This window comes from Typopeltis vanoorti, chromosome 4 (genome assembly GCF_054136105.1).
Source record: "Typopeltis vanoorti isolate ZY-2024b chromosome 4, IOZ_Tvanoo_1.0, whole genome shotgun sequence".
Lineage (NCBI taxonomy): Eukaryota > Metazoa > Arthropoda > Arachnida > Uropygi > Thelyphonidae > Typopeltis > Typopeltis vanoorti.
Window position 1 is genome coordinate 113,526,977 of NC_143552.1, and position 21,678 is coordinate 113,548,654.

Below are 21,678 nucleotides of genomic sequence, written 5' to 3' on the forward strand. Positions count from 1 at the left end.
CCAAAAAAAAAAAAAAAAAAAAAAAGAGAGAGAGAGAGAGAGAGTGCAGGCGACACCTATTGGTGTGCTAAGAATATAGGGTTGTGGAGAAATGGCATATTCGTCATGAGTGTAGCTTCAAGACGCACGTGTCGTGAATATTTACCCCCTGATGCGACAACCGACGATTTCCAAGTCTGTGGGGTCGCCACGTGGGAGAGCGTTGGGGCGTTTCGTAACTTCCTGCCGCTATAACGATCACGTGGAGCAAGCCAGCAGGGCTAGCCGTTGGCGAAGCTTCGTAATCCTATTTGCCACAGCTGCCCGTTTGTCTCCCGTCGCTGGCAGGAGGCCAGGGGTCGGAGGTTGGTTGCTTGGCAGTCGGAGGCTGCCGATAGTAGAGATAGCGTTATCTTTCTGGCTCAGCCTGCCCTACCAGGGACTTGTCATTATCGCACTGCCGGCCGCCTACACCCATATTCGCAAACAGTGTTCGATGTTTCTCGCTACTGGCGGATGCGGATATCTGACATCCGCCCTGACTACACTTCCGCCGTGGTGCCAATCACGTGAGCAAATTAGAGATGCTGTTCCCTAAAACATACCTCGGCGCTCTATTTTGCGTCCTGGGTCTTCGCAGCAGTTAGAAATTTAAGTAAGAGTCGAACCAATTTCCCCCCACGGCCGCCAAATCAGCGAACGACCTGACCTTGCCGCCATTATCAGTCGAGGACCGCCGAGAATGGTGCCACCTGAAAAGACGGCATTATGAGGTGAACGGCTGCGGGACAGGGAGGGTGGGTGGGGGGAAGACGGACCCAGGGTCGTAGGGTTACGGAGTTCGCCATGCGGGGTCATGAAGTGAGGAAGAAATTTCATAAACGCCGTAAAAGACGAGCGGGCGGTTAGTCTTTCCCCCGTGTGCGCGCGTGTATGTTTGTGTGTGTGTACCCGCGTACGTGTGTGTGTGACCCTATCATCGGATGACGCAGTAAGAGTCGCGTTCTCTTTCCATGACACGTCGTTCTGGATGTCCTCATAGAAGCGTTTTCTTCCGACGGTGTTACATACCTTCACCTTTTTACAGAAAGCTTGACATGAGAAACAGGGAGACTCGAACGGGATCTTGTTCGGGCCTGATCCCCGAGTCTTCGATCGGAACAAATAGTCCATTAGGTCACTGTGATGGCGACTATCTAAGACCTCAATATCGCGATGGAGACGTGGTGCTGGAAGTCGAGTGTGGAGAAAATAGTGGATTATTGTACTTGTCTAAGCTGTGTCAGGGATCTAAGGGACCGTGCATATTGTTCAGGGATATGTGGTTGACCCCAAACGAGTTCCAGTTTATTAGCGGCCGTGAAACTGCTAAAGATTGGAAGAGAAGCATAAGACATCACGGCAAGAGTATGAAATTACTCCTGTCTAAGGGTATCCTTGCTGTACATCCCCCTGCTTGCGACTGTGAAGGATGCAGGATCAGTTCTCCTGTGGTAAGTATCATTATCTTGTTGAATATGCATAAAGAGGTTTAAAGTGTTGGTCACTTGACCACACACACACACACACACACACACACACACACACACACACACACACACACACACACACACACACATTCATGCATGTTGTTTTCCTTTGCACCATATGGGGTAAAGATGGAACGATCCAAGTGTGTGGCATTAATGCCTTGATAAGGAGGAGCTATTTTTTATAAGCAAACAGAGAGAAAGAAATGGTCTAAAAATACCGTTGGGTGGCGCTGTTGTTCTTTACGGAACCAGATTGATAAGAGCCAATGAAAAAGCGGAAAAACTAAACCTCTTTCTTTAGATCTAATTAACGGTTATAATTGATGGTTAATTTAAGTAACATTTAAATTAAATTCTTTGCAAAATATGTATAAAGAAAGTGGCACAACTACACTAGATGCATCTATCCAACATGAAAATGCTTTGATATTAAGGTAAGCACACTTTTTTTCTTTTGATGAATGAATCGTATCGTGTGTTTTCATTTCTAACCGTATCTAATTGCAGTGTATATAGAAAGTCATGTGACTCCAGTTAGATCGGCTGCTATGACCTCTAGAAGGACTTGAACAATCGATAGTTTTGTCATTGGCCAGTGTCATTTGCTTAGACTCTTTCATCGTTTACGTTTCTTTCCACACCTTTCTCTCGTTAAATGTAGTGGTAGTGCCATTAGTGTCTTTGCCGAGTTTCTTTTATTTGTTCTTGTGTTAAAACGTCTGATACTTGAGTTGCGTAGTACCCAACAGTATCAAGGTGTGACTAAATTTTTCTAACAACCGAGCTTTATTTTCGCATAATAAATCGAAGACAAAAAAAAAAATCTATTATAGATTAGCTGCAGATTACTGTTATGAAAGTAAACGTGTAAGATTTCTTGGTATAATGAACGAGAGAGTGCACGCAAATCCCTTAAGGACTTGAGAATATTTATAGACGCTTCATAAAGAGTTTAAATTAAGTTGGTCTCAAGATGGATGTGACAGAATTTTTATTTTGGAAGAAATACAAATATTTAAAAATTGAAATATGGACGTCATGTATCGCACAAGCATTTATATCTATGAAATGTTATTTTGTTATGTTTATCAATTTCTATTTTCTCTGACAGTTTTTTTTTTTTTTTTTTCTGTGAAATAAAGTCTGATTGTTTAGTTCTTATTACAATCAGTGCCTTAAGCAGCACAGTTCTCTAAATAATCAGGATGCAGATCGAAAAAGATCCATTATTTGAGTAATGTGACTTCTCTTTGTGGACTTAAAGCAATTCATTCTTTACTCTTATTAACGTACATAAAACAGCTGATATGAACTGAGGCTATATTTATTGTTTTTAGCTTACAATGCAGGTTCGACCTTGACAAGTTGTATTTAAATATAATATAATTTTAATATAATATACATTGTGTTTTAATATAATGCAAGACCGAACCTACAAGCTTTATGTTGTAGACTCCTTAATGTAGAGTTCCGTATCTTTTGCATTTTTTTTTTTAATAGTTCGAGTTCGATTGGCAAATGAAAAAAAATTACGATTCATCTGTATATTGCGCATGTGTTAATGGAATTAACATTCCTCCATTCATAAAAAAAATGGCTCAGATATTAAAGTTATAATTATTATTATTAGACCTCCATGGAGTCAAAAGACTCATCACAGGAAGTTTCAGGTTACTATGGAAAATAACAGACAAATGCTTTTAATCTCATGGAAAACAAGAAATCAATTTATATTTATTATTATTATTTTATGTGTGTGTGTGTGTGTGAAATTTGAATAGAGGTTTCTAAGAAATTCTGGTTTAGTAAATTATACCAGATACATTGAATTCTTCAGAATTCCAGTTTCTTTAACTTTCTATTTTTTAATTTATTTTAAATTTCAGTTTCTTAAGTCTTTTAGGAGGCTAGAGACTAAGAAATCTTTAAGTTATTCTTCCTAATGGCTATTAATAAATAAACAAATCTGAACTTATTTGGGATTCCAAACCAGGACATTGTATTTCTAAATCATTTCAGCAATGAACATCCGTAAAAAATAAGTGAGTAAAATGCGTAATCGGATGGACACAATACTTGCATACTCACTCAAGGATTACTTTTCTAGATTTTTTTTTTTTTTTTAAATTTTCTGGTATAATCTAGGTTGCTCCTTTGTCAATTGCAATCTCATCAAGGATGCAAGAAACTTTTAGCCACTTGAATTGAAACAGATTTAGTCAGTCACAAACTGAGGTATACGCGATTTTATTTTATTATTTTATAATCTTATAAAACAAATAACGGTAATAGTCGGCTACTAATGCTACTGCACATAAAGGAAATTAAAAACTACCGACCATTCACAAATGGAATATATAAAACGTTTTTTTTTTGTTTTTTTTTTGACAAGAATTCTCCGATTAGAAGTAACTTATGTCATACTTCACACACACACGCACGCACGCTAAGTGGTCATTCTCCAATTTTTCTTCCCTCTTTGACAAGGGACTCCCTTTCCAAACTCAATCGATATCTCTATAAGATCCGTTCGTAAGAATATTAAAACTTTGGAAATAATAATTTTTAGAATCTTCGCTACTCCCATTCATCAACTCCCCCTGCACAAACTTTTGCGAAAACAACCCCCCCCACCCCCCCAGACACAGATGGGAGTGTGTTTTCACCTGTCATTAGTAAGTAAGGTTCTTCGAGTCGAAATGACAGGAATAGCTTGCTCGATGAAATACGGGATCCGCCAAACTTCTTAACCGACTATCCTTCTTCATGCTGTCACGGACTTGGAACGACGCCAATTTGCATCCCTTCACGAAGGGCAACAGGCTAACAACCAGAGGTCATGTGACTAATCTTTCATATCGCTCTTATCACATCATCTACGATAATTAAAATAAAAGGTTCCTAAAATTGCTTTGCTAATTGTAGGTTACCATAACAGATAGAAGTCCAATAAAGATGGTTCTTCAATACCTGATAGCGTATTTAACGACGTCAATGCGTTGCTGCCAAGAGAAACGTCTCCCTTCCCTGAGTCATATGGGTCCTTTCGAAAGGATCCAATACGCTAGCGTACTGCTTGTGAGAATGCCCACCTCTCCCTACCTTCCACCCCTGCAAAACATTGACGTGCCACTAATTGTATTAGATGCCGTTCGCGTACTTGAACCGAATGGACGCTTTTCATTATCACTAGAACAATACAATACACTATACTGACACCCTTAAGCCATTTCCTATTTAGATACTCACCACTCCTTTGGACATCTATTTAATCTGAAATCCTTTATGAACTGTGTTGGCCAGTTGTTATCTAACATATTATATTAACACGTTTGCAATTTAAGAGAGTCGACACCATTTCCCAGTCATTCTTATCTCATAAATCCGAATAAATATATAAAATAAAACAAAACATGCACTATAAACTAACCAGCTTTTGACTATATTTATTTCATTATCTGAATATAAATATAAAAATTGGTGTATCATACTTTTTCTCTGATTACACAAACATTTAATGTTTAAAAAATAAAATTAAAAAAAATTTAATATATCATTACTTTATAAATATATTTTTATAATAAATATTTGATTAGGTAATGCTATTTTTCTGATTTCAATATTTCCTTCTCTCCTTTTTGTCATAAATTGCTACACATAACTACGCTTCAAAGGTTAACAATAAGCACCCTTCACTCTTAGTGAACAACTTTCACACAACAAAATCCGAACAACGTTATTTTAATAACCTGTTTTTATGCTACTATATATTATTTTTCATCTTAATATCTTTAGGTAATTATACCTCTAATCTGTCCAGAGGATATTTAAATTGTCATCTAAAAAAAGAACGATATAATAGAAAGATAATATCAGGTTTTTTTGAGACCCAACCTTCGTTATGAAGAATAATTATCAGAAATTCTTTATAGCTATTTTAGAAAACTGCATATCAACTTTTAAGAATTATATATATATTTTATTTATATTAATTATATCATTTAATTAATTATTTTAATTTTTTATATATATATATATATATATATATACATAATTATATTAATTATGTATATAATTATGTGTATATATTATATATATACACATAATTATATATATATATATATATATAATTATGTTGTAATTTATATATATTAAAAAAAAAACTGAAGATTCATTTAGAGTATGCTGGTTATTATTTCTCGTTAACTCAAATATAGAAAAACAAAATTGAGAAATAATTTTTAAATAAAAAGAAAAAACAGAAAAAGTACTATTTTCGGTGGGAGTAAAAAGATGAGTCCTATTTAGGACTTCCAGGGTAACAAATGGCAATACTGTAGCCAATGAAGTTTTAACTGAGGCTCGGCTATTGCCGTTACCCAGCCATGACTAGAGCTTTTAGCTCAATAACACCCCATCCACACAGATTTTCTTCATTCAGATGACGGGATAAAGAGTCAAGGACTCAGTCCATCTCCCAGTTCTTTTAAGAACTATTTTCACAGTTAATAACTATTTTCTCCTCCTTAATAAAGCTAAAGTATTCATGAAAGAACGCATACAGGAAAATTATTTTTTCATACAGGGATGGAAGAGGAGATATTCAAAGTGTTCGGCATGTTTGTTATTTAATTAGAATGATAGTGAGACTGATTTTGATGTGAACGGACGTATTATTTTAGATTGAGCCTGATTAGTTTGTTTACAAGGTTTTTCACGAAACGCGCATTGCACTGGCGAAGACACAGTTTGTTTCCTGCTGTCTCCCCCTGCATGAAACATGCAAGAGGTCTAATGGCCGTCAGGCCCCACCGCAATGAGGACCAGTGATGGATTTATGGTTTTATTTAGGGAGGTAGGATTTCAATCTCTGGCCAAGTGATTTCGTGACACTCCTTTTCCATATCATAGGACAGCTAGTTGTATTTTATTGCTGGTAGACACCTAAGAGTGTCTACGGGATTTGCTAGCGGACCCTCAAAAGTCCACAGGATTATCTTTAACCTGCTCGGGACACCTGAGCAATCTTTACTCTTTCTCCATCTGTGTCCTAACACATTTCTAAATTATTGTCATGGCAAAACTTCTGAATGAGGCCAAATTCGAGGAAGTATACAAGGAATTCCTCAGACTAGGAAAGCTGCCGAGTGATAATTGGCCAGGAAAAGTCAAGCTCTTTGACACATCTCCCCCCCCCCCACCCACCCACACACACACAGCAGTCACAGAGGACAATATGGATGTCATAAGTGAAGAACCCATAACTCTGACGCAATCAGATTTTGCACACTCCCCAAGTATGGAAGATGATACATCCCAAGACAGCAATTATCATATCTTGGAAACAGATACAGAGTTCCAAATGGTCAAAAAGAAGAGGAAAATCTCCACCAATGTGGAAGAACCCAAAACAACAGGGATAGAAGCACTCAATGGTCCTAAAGAAAAGATACCACCAGTCATATTAAGGGATAAGGAAAAATGGATCCCTGTCACGTCAGCCCTCAGAGAACAAAACATCTTATTCTCATGGGCCAAAAACTCAGATGAGGGAGTTAAAATAAACCCACTACTGTCATGGATTACAGACAAATGACCAGATTTATGGACAATGCTAACGTCCCATATCACACCTTCACTTTACCCGGCGAAAAGAACCTGAAGGTAGTTCTACGTGAGATAGCTGAAAATATCACTCCTGAAGATGTGAGCACTTATCTCTCCAGACAGGGTCTGTCCTCAGTAAAAGTGAGCAGAATGCTGAGATCTGATAAAAGACCAATGCCTTTGGTGCTGGTGGAAATGAGCAACACACAAAAGCAGATCTATGAACTGACAGTAGTATGCCGACTCAAGATTTCAACTGAGCCTCTTAGGAAAAGAGCATCTGCAGGTCAGTGTCATAGATGCCAAAAGTTTGGACATGCGCAAGAATTATGTAAGGCAGCCTTCAGGTGCTTGAAGTGCAGCAAGGGACACCCGACCATCACATGCACCAAGCCACACACAACTCCAGCATGCTGTGCAAATTGCAGAGGACCTCACCCCGCCAAATACAAGGGATGCCTTTCCAATCCGAAAAATCGAGGATCAACAAAAGTCAATCTTGCTCCTCCACGTAACAACGTTTTAAGCAACCAAACAGATCGTCCTCCAGTCCGAAACACCTCGCCTTCAACCTCACAGGAAGGAACAACCATGACCAAAGCATATGCTGAGGCTGCAAGAACTAAGCCTCCTACATCTCTCGAGCTAGAAAGCTCCAACATAACATCCGTTTTAACAGCCTCACTTGCCACTATGCTGCAGGAATTCAGCTGCCCCTCACCATCTTCCAGAAAGAGATTCCTGCAAGGCACTCGAAACATTATAACAGCCACCTGTCATGAGTAATAAATTCAAATCAAAAGCTCTTAAGATGATCGCATGGAATGCAAATGGATTGATGAACAAGGTTTTGGAACTTCAAGAATTTACAACTCGTCTCAGTGCTGATATCATCTTGATTGGTGAAACACACCTAAGACCAGCTAATAACCCAAAAATCCGTGGATACACTATGTACAGAAACGGCAAAATTAGCACAAGAGGTGGAGGCACAGCCATATATATTAAGAGTTATTTGAATCATAATACAATAGACAAGCTGCAAACAGTAAACCTGGAGGTGACCGGTGTGGAGGTACATACCTGCAATGCTGGGAGTCTCAAGATCTATGCTGCTTATAACCCTCCAAGCATTCCTCTGCTGACAATAGATCTGGACTCCATACTTGGTCCAAATGACTCCATAATAATAGCAGGAGATCTCAACTCAAAACACACAGCTTAGCACAGCTCATCAACTAACACCAAAGGTCACACAGTTTTCAACTTTACAATGCTCAACTCTGTTGTTGTGGCCAGCCCTACCGAGTCCACCCACTTCAGCCTTTCAGGTAGCTCGGATGTACTAGATATTGTCATCTTTAAAAATTTAAGATACCAATTCAAATTGGAATCAGTCAACTAATTATCTTTTGACCACAGTCCCATAGTGCTTAATCTAGGTTATCAGATCAATTCTCTCCTCTGCATACATTCATACCATGGGACAAGTTAGCCAAGGTTCTTCCCGATCACATTGGACCGGTGCCCAAATCAGTAAAAAGGAGGAGATTGACACAGCAGTAAATAACTTAACCATTCAAATTCAGAAAGCAATAGAATCAGTCAGAGACAATCCACTGTCTTCCACCCAACCAACCGTATCTCTGAAGAAATCATGGAGCTAATCAGAGCAAAATATAGAGCCAGAAAGAGATACCACAATATACCAGAGCCCCACAAGATAAAATAGTATTGAACAATCTAAACAGGCAAGTCTGGGAAGCTCTTCAAAAACACAGAAACCATCAATGGGAAACCAAATTGGCTAACATCAATACTGAAGATCATTCTGTATGGAAATTCTTAAGAGCAATCCCCACCAAAAGGCAACTCATATATATCCTATATCATATATCCTACCCCCTATACAAACCAAGAAAGGGACAGTTCACAAAGATGAAGAGAAAGCCGAAGCACTAGTAGATAACCTAGAATCTCAGTGCAATCCATCTTATACAAATCTAAATATCAACCTTATGTACAAGATTCATAGTCATGTTAAGATAACCTTAAGACAGAACCCTGTTAACTCCGAACATATCACTCCTACAAATCCGGCAGAAATGATAAATATCATCTCCCATCTAAACAGTAAAAAAGCTCCAGGAGCGGATGGCATAACTACCAGAATAGTAAAACTACTTCCAAGGAAGGACATAGTCCATCTCGTCAACATTACAAATGCCATCTTTGGATTCCAGCATTTTCCTACTACATGGAAAACAACCACCATCATGCCATTGAAGAGGCCAGGAAAAAATCCTCAACTTCCCGAAAGCTAGACCCATAAGCCTATTGTCCAGCCTCGGAAAGGTGACAGAGAAAGTGATCCTCAAGATTCCAAGCAGTAACAGATAAATTAGGAATTTTGCCCTATGAACAGTTCGGCTTCCGTAAGGCCCATAGTACAGCTCAACAAGTGCACCGGCTGGTAGAAATCATTACTAAAAGTTTTAACTGGAAACTCAACACAGCTGCCATCTTCATCGACGCAGAGAAAGCGTTTGACAAAGTATGGCATCAAGGCCTTCTCTACAAAGTGATAAAATTTAACTTACCAGTCAAGTTAATAAAAATAATAAATTCTTACCTGAAAGATAGATATATGCAGGTCAGGGTCGGCGAAACGGTTTCGACCGTTTCGCCCACCCTGACAACAGGATCTCGGCAAGCGTACCTCAGTAATCTCTTCTGGCACCTCTCCTGTTCTCAATCTATGTAGCGGACATCTCTCTGAACCCAAGAACAACATTCACTGCATTATATGCAGATGATACTGCACTGACTGCAAGATCACTGAGCAAACTGGCAATAAAAGACTCCAAACCAGCACATACATTTTAGAAAAGTGGATGGCAGACTGGAGGATCCAAGTTAACCCCCGGAAAAGCTCAGGTATATTGTTTACTAGAAAGAAAATCCATACCATGGAGGACATTTATTTATTGGGAGTAAAAATTCCATGGCAGACTGAAGTTAAATATCTTGGAGTGATTCTTGATAGTAAACTCCTATTCAGCAAACATAGACGTTACATTACCTCAAAGACATCCAAAGTCTTAGCACAGCTCTACCCTATGATCAACAGACAAAGTAAACTGGACACGCAAACAAAATTAACAATTTACAAGCTGGTAATTCGACCGGTCATCACTTACGCATCCCCAGCATGGAGCCACACCGCGAATTCAAACATTCTAAAGCTTCAGAGATTACAGAATAAATGCCTGAGGGTGATTCTGGATGCCCCTTGGTTTATAAGAAACACCCAGATCCATAGAGAAGTTAATATCCCTTATATCTCTTTCCTTCTCCTAAATCTAGCTGAGAAGTTCTTTACTAAGACAAGTAACTATCTAAACCCGTTAATCAAGGAAGCCTCGGAATATAATGAAGCAGAAAGTTACAAATATAAAAGACCAAAGTCTATCTTAAGTTCAGCTAACTTTACTGCCCTCAATGGGCGAGCATATAGCTCACAAACACTCCATTCAAAGTTCATAAATAAATAAAAATTAAATACGTTTCTTTTAAGATAAAAAAAACCCTTCTTAGTCTTAAAACATTTTAAATTTGTTTTCATTATTTCATGGCCCCCCCCTCAACAAAACCGGGCCCCGAGGGGGCCGCGGCACACAGTTTGGGAAGCGCTGCACTGCTCCATCCGAAATTTCTTAGCCTATTATTTCACAAATAGGAAAGTAGTGTACATTTGTACATAATTTATTTTTGAATTACTGTTTAATTTAATATTTTTTTGTTTAATACTATTACTACTATTACTGTTGCTACTATTCATTACTTCTTTTTTTTTTATTTAAACAAACATGTTTTTGGTTATTATAATAAATAATCATTTTATTTTTTACGACCTATAATTCTTTAGAACTGAAACTTAAAATGGTAGTTTTATTTTAACACAGTAGATGGCAGCACAATCTTACCTAGATTTGATTTTAAAAAGTGTCCATCCTTTTCAAGTCTAAAGGCAGAATTTCAGGAAAATTGATAGACTTATTAAAAGAAATCAAAATTTAATTGCTATTGTCACATGATATGCAACTGCTGCTGCTGATAAAAATAAATAAATAAATAAATCACATATCAGTGTTATGTTTGTAGTTGTATATTTGCGATTTCAGAGGTACAATATTAATGTAGTTGCAATAAACAGTGAAGATCTTCGTTTCTTATTAGTTTTAGATTGATTCAGTTTCACATAAGGGATAGCTTGCTAGATGATATGACAGAAAGGAAAACCGAAGTCGAAGTAAGAATTTTCCTACCGACCGAGTATTTTATATATATATATAAATTATCATTCATCCTTTGTGAATTACAATAATCCTGAGAAAATGCCTACTTACTCTGACTATTTTTATTATAAATACTCAAGTCCACCATACGTGTATGAAGAAATCACCAGTTTCAGATTCATTACTAAGTAAGCTCTGCTATCTATCATGCACAGGAAAACCTCCCTCCCACCCAGTTTGTCATCATCTATGTTATGCTTTTTTAAATAAATTATAGAGAATTTTTTCCCGAAGTGTAAATATAGTACATAAAAGCTTCATTTATCAGAGTATATACTTCAGAATAGAATAGAATACGTTCATAGGCAATTTAGATGAATTTTAGGTTTTTTTTTTTATGCAACTGCGTGAGAATTTTATAGGATTCTTTTTTTCGGCATCAATAAAACGCATCATTTAAAATAAAGGAGTGCACTTCGCCATTTGTTTTATTTTTGTTTGATTATAATTTCCTTAACTGGAGAACAGTTTCCAGAATCCCATATGCAGACTGTTACATCCAAGAAGAAATCATTAAAATCTCTAAATATTGCGTAAGGCAAACAAAATTAAATTCAACTATTGATTTATGTTATAAATTTGAAATATGGTGTTAACTGCATAAAAGATGCAAATTACTTCAAAAATCTAACAGAAGCCTAATAGAAGTTTGGAAATATAAATCGAATTTCCAGTCTTTGTATGTAAATTGTTCAGTTTTGTATTAAAGCTCATTTAATTAAACATAAACTGGAATTTTCTGATAAAGATCGTCGTTCTAGGAAAAAAATAATAATAAAAGAGTTTCGTTTTTTTTCTTTGCTCACTAAGGTGATTGTGATATGATGGTTGCCAAAGCAAAAGTCGTTTCTTCTTGGTCCATACACGTGTTACAATCTTCAAAACATGAAACAGATGACAGCTGTAGCCTTATGGTAAGATGTCAGTACATTGAAGCCCAACTGACACCAACAACATTTGGACGTTGTTTTCGTCCCGGAAATGAGTCCATCAGCATGACTTAGAGAGAGAAATTTGAATCGAAAAATGCCACCTTACTTATTGGGATGTGCATGAAAAAAATGTTGCCTATGATTGGTGTTTTTATTGTTTTAGATATTCCGACTGTTATGTAATGTTATGAATGTTATGTTTTACTTATGATATCCTAAAAAAAAGACAAAAGTTTGGAGAAAGGAAAAGTGTGTGTGTGTGTGTGTGTGTGTGTGTGTTAAATAAAAGAAAATTTTTGCTATCTAGTGTCCTCGTAATTTGGTTTCAGTAGTAGAGAGAGAGAGAATTTTCTTGTTCGCCTCTTTTGTCACAAACTGCAAATTGTTTGTCACAAACAGTAACATGCTATCAATCCATGGAATTGATAGCATGTTACATAGTTAACTATTTAGATGATAACCTTCATAGCAATGTTATTGTTATATTCCATTTAACAAAGCTTCGCAAATTCACATACATGTACGTACTTCAACGAATTATTTAAGTAGCAGGATATATTTTAATAAAAACAGTACATTAAGTAGTAAAGTCAAAAATCTTTTTTAATTTTATTTTGTAATTTAAAATATTTTAAATTACAGATTAAAATAAGATTTGAATTATGTTTAATAACATTTGGTAATCATTTATTAGCCGATAAAAAGTTATAGGAATATTTTAATGGTTGATTTTTTTAATATACTAAATAAATTAAATTAGAAACATTTATTTTATTGATTGAAATGGAGAAAACTATATGAAGTGTTATTTAAACAATTTTTTTTTCTCTCGAATATATTTCTGTAGAGAAAATGAAATGAGAAAAAATAACTGGCCCCTCCCCGGCGGGGAATCAAACGGGGAATCAATATACTAGCATATTTTATTAACACTAAAGCATCTATGTATAATCAAAATAAATATATATACAATTATTTCCAATATATACATTTGTACATAGAATGCTTATTCTAATTGGCATTTTGATTTACATTTCTTTATATCTTAATAATATATATTACGTACAATTTATTTTTCCTTATTTTTAACATCATAATCTGCTCAGTGTCTGCTTCTTCCTACAGTCCTTTTTACATGAGTTGAGCAGTATTTTTCTTTTAATGTAACATAACTTTACTATCCATGGAATTCTGTATTATGAATTTAAGTTACCAGTCACATTTCCATTTCCATAAATCATATTTCCTTTTTATAATGAAATTCCTATATTTTTGTGGTATATTTCCAATTACATATGGGATTCGATCTACGTTATTGTCTCTTGTGAGGGGACACCTTTCCTTAAACCTATGTAAGGTTTGTTTTAAAATATACAACAATGGATTTTATATTGTTAACTAATCTGATAATATTCATATATAAATATACATATTTATACATATACACATGCATATATACCTATCATTACTTTACATATACTACGTCTTCTAGGCATATGAACTATTTTACCTATAATACATATAATTATTCTTTCGGAGACACTTCTTTACAGACCTTTGTTATGTTTGACTTGACATATACATTTTGGATTGTACATTATGCATATATAGTTTGGATTATACATTATTAACTTATCATGAAGTGTTAAGTGCTATTTACATATACCACATTTATACATACGCATGTAGTTACTTTACATATCATAAATATTCTTAACATATTACTAAAACTTGTTTCTGCATATCATTACATGGTTTATTCCTTCATTATTATCACTTTGAGATTGCGACTCTCTATATTACGTATGTAGTGTTTGTTTTAACATAGAAGGAGAGAGTTCCATTTTGGCAGAGATTTGAGTTATCCACCGGATCAGTAAAATGTCATCAAATTCTTCCGCGATATAGACTGTCATTGACATTTTTGATACATAAAACTAAACTACAACCTCTATAGTTGACAAATATTATACACAGAACTACAACTAATTATAGTATAAAGCAATTAATGTACAAGTGGTTATACAGCTTAATGAAAAAGTTTACAATACGCTTTTCTTTCGCTTATGTATATTTATTTTATCGTGTATATGTGTGTTTTATGTTTGTTTGTTTTTTATTTTTGGTGGGTCCTTTATTTCTATGATTTGCAGTTGTTCTTCGAATTCTGAGATGAGACCTATTTGCCGCCATTGGTGTTTTGTTATTTTGTTTCTGTTTATGGTATCTGTGATTGTTTCTTTTAATATGTTGTTTATTTTCCTGAGTATGTCTGGTCCTATTTCCCTTCCGTAAATTTTGTCGCATCTGTATGTCCAGATCGAGTACATGGTTGTTATAATGATGATTGCTTTAGTTGTGTTAATGTTACCTTCGTTTAACCCGTATAACGTGTGTTCTGTAAAGAGTTGTTTGTGTTTTATGAATGTTTGAACGTGTTCCATATTCGGGAGGTGTGAGGACAGTACATCATTAAGTGGTAAAGTGTTTCTGGTTGGGGGCAAAAATGACATCTGGCAGGGCCTTGAAGAGGGATCCCTTTCGCTGTGCACTATATTTTGGTGGGTAAACAAGCGTAGTATACTTTGTAGTGGAATGTTTTTAATTTTGGGTTAATGGGCAAATTGAAAGCTTTTTTAAGTGCGTTTGATAGTCTTAATGTCCCTCTTTCAATCTCCCGGTGGCATGTTATGGTATAACTGTGCGTGTGAGTTTGACGTGTGCTGCTTTAGGTCTCATCTTCAAGAATTCGTTTATTCCTATGTATTTGTTAATAAAGTTGTAACCTTCCGCAATCTCGTGGAACATTCTCGGTGTTTTGCCACTCGAATGCAGAACTAACCATTACACTAACTACCGAGGACCATGTTTACTATATTTTAAGATATATTTGATTAATATAAATATGCTAAAAACAAAAATAGAAACACCACAAGTTTACGTTTAATATTATGAAAGGAAAACAATGACTAAATAAATTTTGAAAATAAGAAAATAATTTGAAATTGTAGTGAGGTTACATTAGTGATAATAAAATAAATAACGCACAATAAAAATATAGAGTATAAAATCACAGTGAAAAAAATTTTTTTGAAGTATTCATAGAAATGTTCAGTACATTATTTAAAGAAATAAAAATCACGAACTGGTAAAAAATGGTCTTAAACGAACTATATTAAAATAGGAAAAATCATTCTCATAACGAAGACCGCTGTTATATTGATCTCATAAATTTGTGAGAGTTAAACTGAAAGTGGACAAGAAGACTGTGATTTGTTTTTTGAAGCTATACTGGGGTTTCAAAAGTATTTGTTGTCAGCCAGGTTTCTAGTTGGGGCAAGATCAAGAAATAACTTATTGACCTCTGGTCTTCGTTCTCCATAGTCGTGAAGGTATACTTTTGAAGGATGTTCCAGAGATGGATGTGAGACTTTAAAGACCCAGAATCCCCCCCTACACACACACCTCCCAGAAGAACTTAGTATACGTTGCGCAGAGTTTCCGTTTTTGAAGTCCATAATATAAGCTCGTCCTCAGGCCATTTGCTCTCGAAACCTGCAATTGCGTACACGAGGACTCAACAGATTGCAATTAAGTTGTCCGATCCTCCGAACAAGTGGAAATCAATCTCCAGTAATGAATGTGAGTTCCATTAAGAGTGGTGATGAGCGTTGCTGTAATAGCTGACAAATGCCTATACTTCCTGGTTCGAGACTCTTTCCTGTTTGCTGTCGTTAATTGAGATTTTGGTTGACCTCTTCCCGTAACCCCTTCACCCGATGTGTAGTTAGCGTCTATTTCCTTCTGTCGTTTTCTCTCACTTCCAGCTTCTGTATTGGTTGCTACACCTTCCAATGTCATTCAAAGTGATTGTTTCATGACCTCCCTTTCGCAGTACGCGTGGGCTGTTTTTTTTCCTCTTAGTCAATAGCGCCTGATTAATAATGGGCGTGTGCACAGTGCTGTGTTTATCGAGAGTACCTTCACCATCTCTCTCTCTCTCGTTGACGCACGTGTGCACAAACATGTAAAGTTGTTTACGCGAAAAGTTTTAGTCTCGCTATCGTTCAGTTTATCTTACCTTTCTTCTCCTCTCTTCTTTCCACTTTTATTCTTTCTATATTCTGCTTTCGCCCGAGTTCTCTCCTTCCTGTTCTCTCTCTCTCCCTCTCTCTCTCTCTTTCTCTTTCTTTCTTTCTTTCTATTCTCTGTCTCTTTTTCAATTTCCCGCTCTTCTCGCTCTCGATAGTTTATCTGTTTTATTCCCAAAGACAAAAAACAATTTAAAGCAGGACAAGTTAGTCTATTTACTATTTACTAATATACAATAATTTCTTTCATGACAGTCTTAAAGTCGTAGCATTTTCCACTGGGAAAGTTCGTTTGTTCCACAAAATAAATAAATGAATGAAAAGAAAAGAAAAGAAAAATAACACATCTTCCTCACACTTTCAGTTTACGCATACGGAAATAGTTGACACTTGAAAGACGGATGAATTTAAAACTTAAACCCTTCCCTCACCTAAAAGAAGAGAATATAGCTTAAGGAAGAACTTGAACAAACATTATCTTTAGAAATACCGAATGATAAAAAAAAAAAAAATAGAAAATGAAAAAAAAAAACTGCTAATGAAATGCCATCAAATAACTCCGAGTCTGTTTCTTAATCTTATTCTTTCAGAAGGATTTCTTATGTGAAGCATACTTTCACGGTAGTTAACAAAAGTTCTTTGGGACATCAAAACTTCTATTTGCAAGGAGGATAAAACAAGATCCGTTTTCTTCTTTGAACGCATCCTTTCTTGGCGAAAATCTCTTTTTACTCTGTTGGGCATTAATATTCAGTGGGAGGCATTAAATATACAAAACTCCATTATTTTCTTAGTTCTTCACCTGCTCCAGATCACCACCCCGGTGTACTTGACTCGAAGGGCGACATTCCAATACTCGTTGCCCTAGGGGGGGTGGTGCTCTTTTTGCGTGTATATGTTAAGTCGACCCTGCGGTCAAACGTCTTCAGGTATCGTTATATGTATCGTATCCGTCAACTTCTGGACTCCGGCTATCAGAGTCGGTAACCTTCCTACTTACAGCAGCAGCAGCAGCGCGCGCGCGAGCGGTTAACTAAGATAACCAATGAAATATACAGCTCGAAACCCGATTCAAAAACACCTCCAGGCGTTTTGCGCTCATGTCTCGTATTTAACTGGAAAGAAATGGAGTAATTTTTGTAAAAGTCGCACGACCGAAGCATTATAAATCTTACGGGCAACGCGCACGCACGCACTCACGCACACATACCCATGCATGTATTATCTCCCCTCCCTCCTTCTTTCCTTTACCCTTTAGCTTCCGTAACAGAAAATATACTGGAACTCTGGATTACATAAGAACTAGAGTGAAAACGAATTGTGAAATAATCATTTTTGGATGAAATTGACAAAATAGAAAACATTGTTGAGACAACTGGGCATTTAAGTCACAGTTAAAATTCAGTTAACAAGAGAAAAACAAAAAAAAAAGCCTTCTTGTTCATCGGTAAGAATTCAGGCTGAAAATGAAATAACTAGCAGCAACATAAGGAACTTAAACACAAGGGAAAAAAAAAAAAAGAAAAAGAAAAACGAACAAAATTTCAAAATACAGTTGTCAGTTTTTTGAAACATAGCGCTACCTGGTGCTGGTGGAAAAAGTATTTATGGTGTCATCACTAGAAAGGAGAGCACAATATTTTCGGCACATTTTTCACTTTAAATACATCAGTGTTTGTTGAAAATACATTAGTTGAACTGGCAAATGTACATCATATTCATTGTGCTTAATATTTTGGTTCATAACATCAATTATTATCACATCATCTCTAATTTTTTTTTTTTTATTATCTAAAATCAATTTAATATTTTCTGATGAGTTTATATGCTGCCTTGTGGCAACATTTCTCCTACATAATTCTAGACCACTAAAATTAAAACCCTTATAAGTTCGATTCTAGTTATCGACTAGCGAAACGTTTTAGACCCCTTTTCAATTGGTTACCGAGTTTGTCGTTCTCTAGCACGGATAAATACGATTTTCTTCTCCTAGAAAGAAACTTGGATTTTAATCTGACATCTGAAAAATTCGACCTCAAAGTTCACACGGTTTCAGACAACAATATGAGTTATATTTAGGATCATGTGATGGTGGAAGTTGTCTACCGTACGCTCACCTGATATGTCTAAAATCATCGATAGTCATGAGTTCTGCATTCAGTGGCAGCTAACAGCGAAGACTGGTTGCAAGCGATTTCCAAATGTTAGCTAAAGCTAAAAGAGCTCTGCCTAATCTTCTCTGCTTAATCTTCTTTGGTGATAAATTATTCAAGGATTTGTTTTTATTTCTGGGAAAATGCTTTGATTTCTCTGTGATTAGCCATATTTTTAGTACTATCACTTTATCATAAAATGCCGCTTTTACAGAACCCTTCTACATGTGGCATCATTTAAAGATCATCCTCTCTCTGCCTAATGTAGACGCCGGATCTCCATGACAGTAGTCGTTCTACTAAGTATTTGTTCAACAAAATGTTTAGATGTAGATCCAGGAATCTTGTACTACTTCAGCATCAGAAAGTGGATCATTCCCATTAATCAAAACCGGGTTTATAACCAACCTTATGAAACTGATTCATGATCGAATCCTCATTTTCAGAAAAATTCCACTTTATATGAAATTCTTTGTATGTTATTTGTCATCAGTACAACAATACATCTTGTCGCACTGCCGATTCATAACGAAACACCATTAGAATATCAATTGGCAAGGATTTAGAATTGTGCCTTTATGTTGTTCCATTTTTTAAAGCATCTTTCTGATTATCGTTGGTCTAGCTTAACCTTTGGGGGGGGCGAGTTGAGTAGACGTTTTGCGAATACACACTACACATCGCATATGACCTATAACTGAGCATCTGCAGTGATCGCTAATTCATAAGTAGCACACAACATAAATAAAAAAAATGAATTTGAATTAGGAAAAGATTTTTGGAAATTTTTCTAGTGTTTTTTCCTTTTCTTTGGGGGTGCCCAGGCCCCTTGCCCCCCCCCCCCTCTGGATGCGCCACTGCTCCAGAAACAACTCTATGCAAAATATCTACAAGGATGGTCATGAGATTTTGCACTGCAACAAGCTTAGATGTCCATAAGGTGTGGTTTCAGTAATAATTTATATTAGTATTTGTGAAGTTTTATGTGCATTCTTTTTTATATTCAGTCGTGATGTAATGTTTTTATCTTCATAATTCTTTGAATTATGTTAACATTTCATATATAATCTGTGTAGTGCTCTCTTCTTTGTATGAAAGTTAGTGGGTGCGCCAAATACTATGCACATTATAGATGCCCAACACAGATTAAACAGGCAACAATTATGAATAAAATAATTGATAAATACTTACACTATCATCACTATCTTTGAGGTAAGTTTAGCACTTATCTGTCTGTCGTTTTGTTGGACGAAAAATCCCGAATTTCCAGGAGAAAAGCCCGACAGAGGTTCTTCGCGTCGTAGGTGACATTAGAACCCTGGTTTTTCCTATGAAAATGCATCGTTGAAACCTACTGAGACTCATAAATTTAACATATACGAGACACTCCATTATTTTGTAAAACGCTTTTTTTTTTTTTGTAATATTGATTCAATCTGTAAACTGGTGTATTTTGGGTTGCATCTTCGAACATATAATAAATCCATGGATCATATTTTTGATCGCGTGTGAAGTATTCCACGTTCGAATCCAGTGCGAATGAAATTATTAAAAATAATCACTCCAATAGAATAAATAACAAAATAATAATTTACTTAATAAGTCTTCTAAATGAAATGACTAATGCCATTTCATTTAGAAGACTATTAAGTCTCGGAGTATTTTTTATCTCTTCAATCTTAATGAAGTGCAGTATTATATAACTGGAAATTTTCATGCTACTTCTGACTGCAAAAGAAATGAGGTTTTTCACATTCAGCCTCTGGTACAATCTAGATATTACTTTTATATCCCGAACTGTGACCCAATCAGCCTTTTACAACTGTTACTTTTTTTTTTTCTCCTTCAAGAAAACTGGTATTTGAAATATTTTAATATCTGAACGACGAAAGAATTTGTTGCGTTATTTAACGATTTAGCGATGCGTGGCGAACTTCAAAAAGTGTCTATCGCGATATAGTTCGGGAAAAAAAAACAAAAAAACTAGACAAGCCAAATGTTGAAAGTATCCATATATATATATATATATATTCTGCTAAAATTTTCAGGAATAAATTTACAATAAGAATACAATAATTCTATAATTATTATGTTATCATTATTATTCATTATCATTGAAATTCATCTCTTTCACATAAATACAATCACAAGCACTATAAGTTAACTAACAACCAACTAGGCTTGTAATGTAGTGTAATTTATGATATTTTTATGTGAATCTCACTTAAAAATCCAACGTGCTTCTTTTCAAAAAAAGTAACCTATAATTTAAGGATATAATACAGGAATTCTGCTCTGATGACTAAATGTATTATTTTTCAAGCCGCATCGGGGCTCCAGAAAGAAGGTGGTAATGTCATACTCCGGATAAAACTACACCTCAAAATAATAATTCAACGTACTTTATTCGTAGTATAACTAAACAATTTAAATAATTGAAAAAAAAAAATTAAAAAACTCTAAAACATATTCTTATTTATTATTTTTTAATGTTTCGTATTATGTATTACAATCCAAAGTATGATAAATAATTTTCAAAACTCACGCGCTAATAGAATCAATTATTAGCGTGCGAATTCTTAGGAAATCTATAATATTACAAATTCTTTTCCTGGATACATTTTTTTGGGGGGGGGATTATATAATTGAAATGCGAGTAAAGAGCTAATATAAGATGATTATTATATTTTTCAAGGCTTTTACAATCATAGGACTTTATTTATTTGTCTTTATCTGTGATAAATCACGTATTCAAAAAATGAAACATCTGTGGATATCGAAAGAGTTTCTAAAAATTAAAACAACATAAGAACAACTGTGTATTATAAGTGTTATCTTACTGTTTGCATCTTTCTGTATAAAAATTGATCACTGTATTTACGAAATACAAATTTTATTTCTATTTCGTAATTTTATCTATAAAATTCTCGACATTGCGCTGCTGACAACCTCGAGATTAATAGTAACAAGCCCATTGAAATGTCCGGAGCAAAATTGTCGGTCTTTCGTCCAATGGCATTACGAGG

At 35.5% G+C, this 21,678-nt stretch overlaps 1 protein-coding gene across 3 annotated transcripts in view; it reads left to right on the forward strand.

Annotated features, from left to right (window-relative positions):
• The window catches only part of LOC150107619 (uncharacterized), a 125,455-nt gene that overhangs the window by 450 nt on the left and 103,327 nt on the right, over positions 1-21,678 (forward strand). For 2 of the 3 annotated variants that reach the window (XM_090391978.1, XM_090391979.1), the window contains exon 1: positions 50-1,472. The exons of the other annotated variant lie outside the window; for it this stretch is intronic. In XM_090391978.1, coding sequence (XP_090248104.1) covers positions 993-1,472 — 480 coding nt within the window. In that variant the 5' untranslated portion in view covers positions 50-992. Of the gene's footprint in view, positions 1-49; positions 1,473-21,678 lie in introns of those variants that run through there. 3 annotated transcript variants of the gene reach the window in all.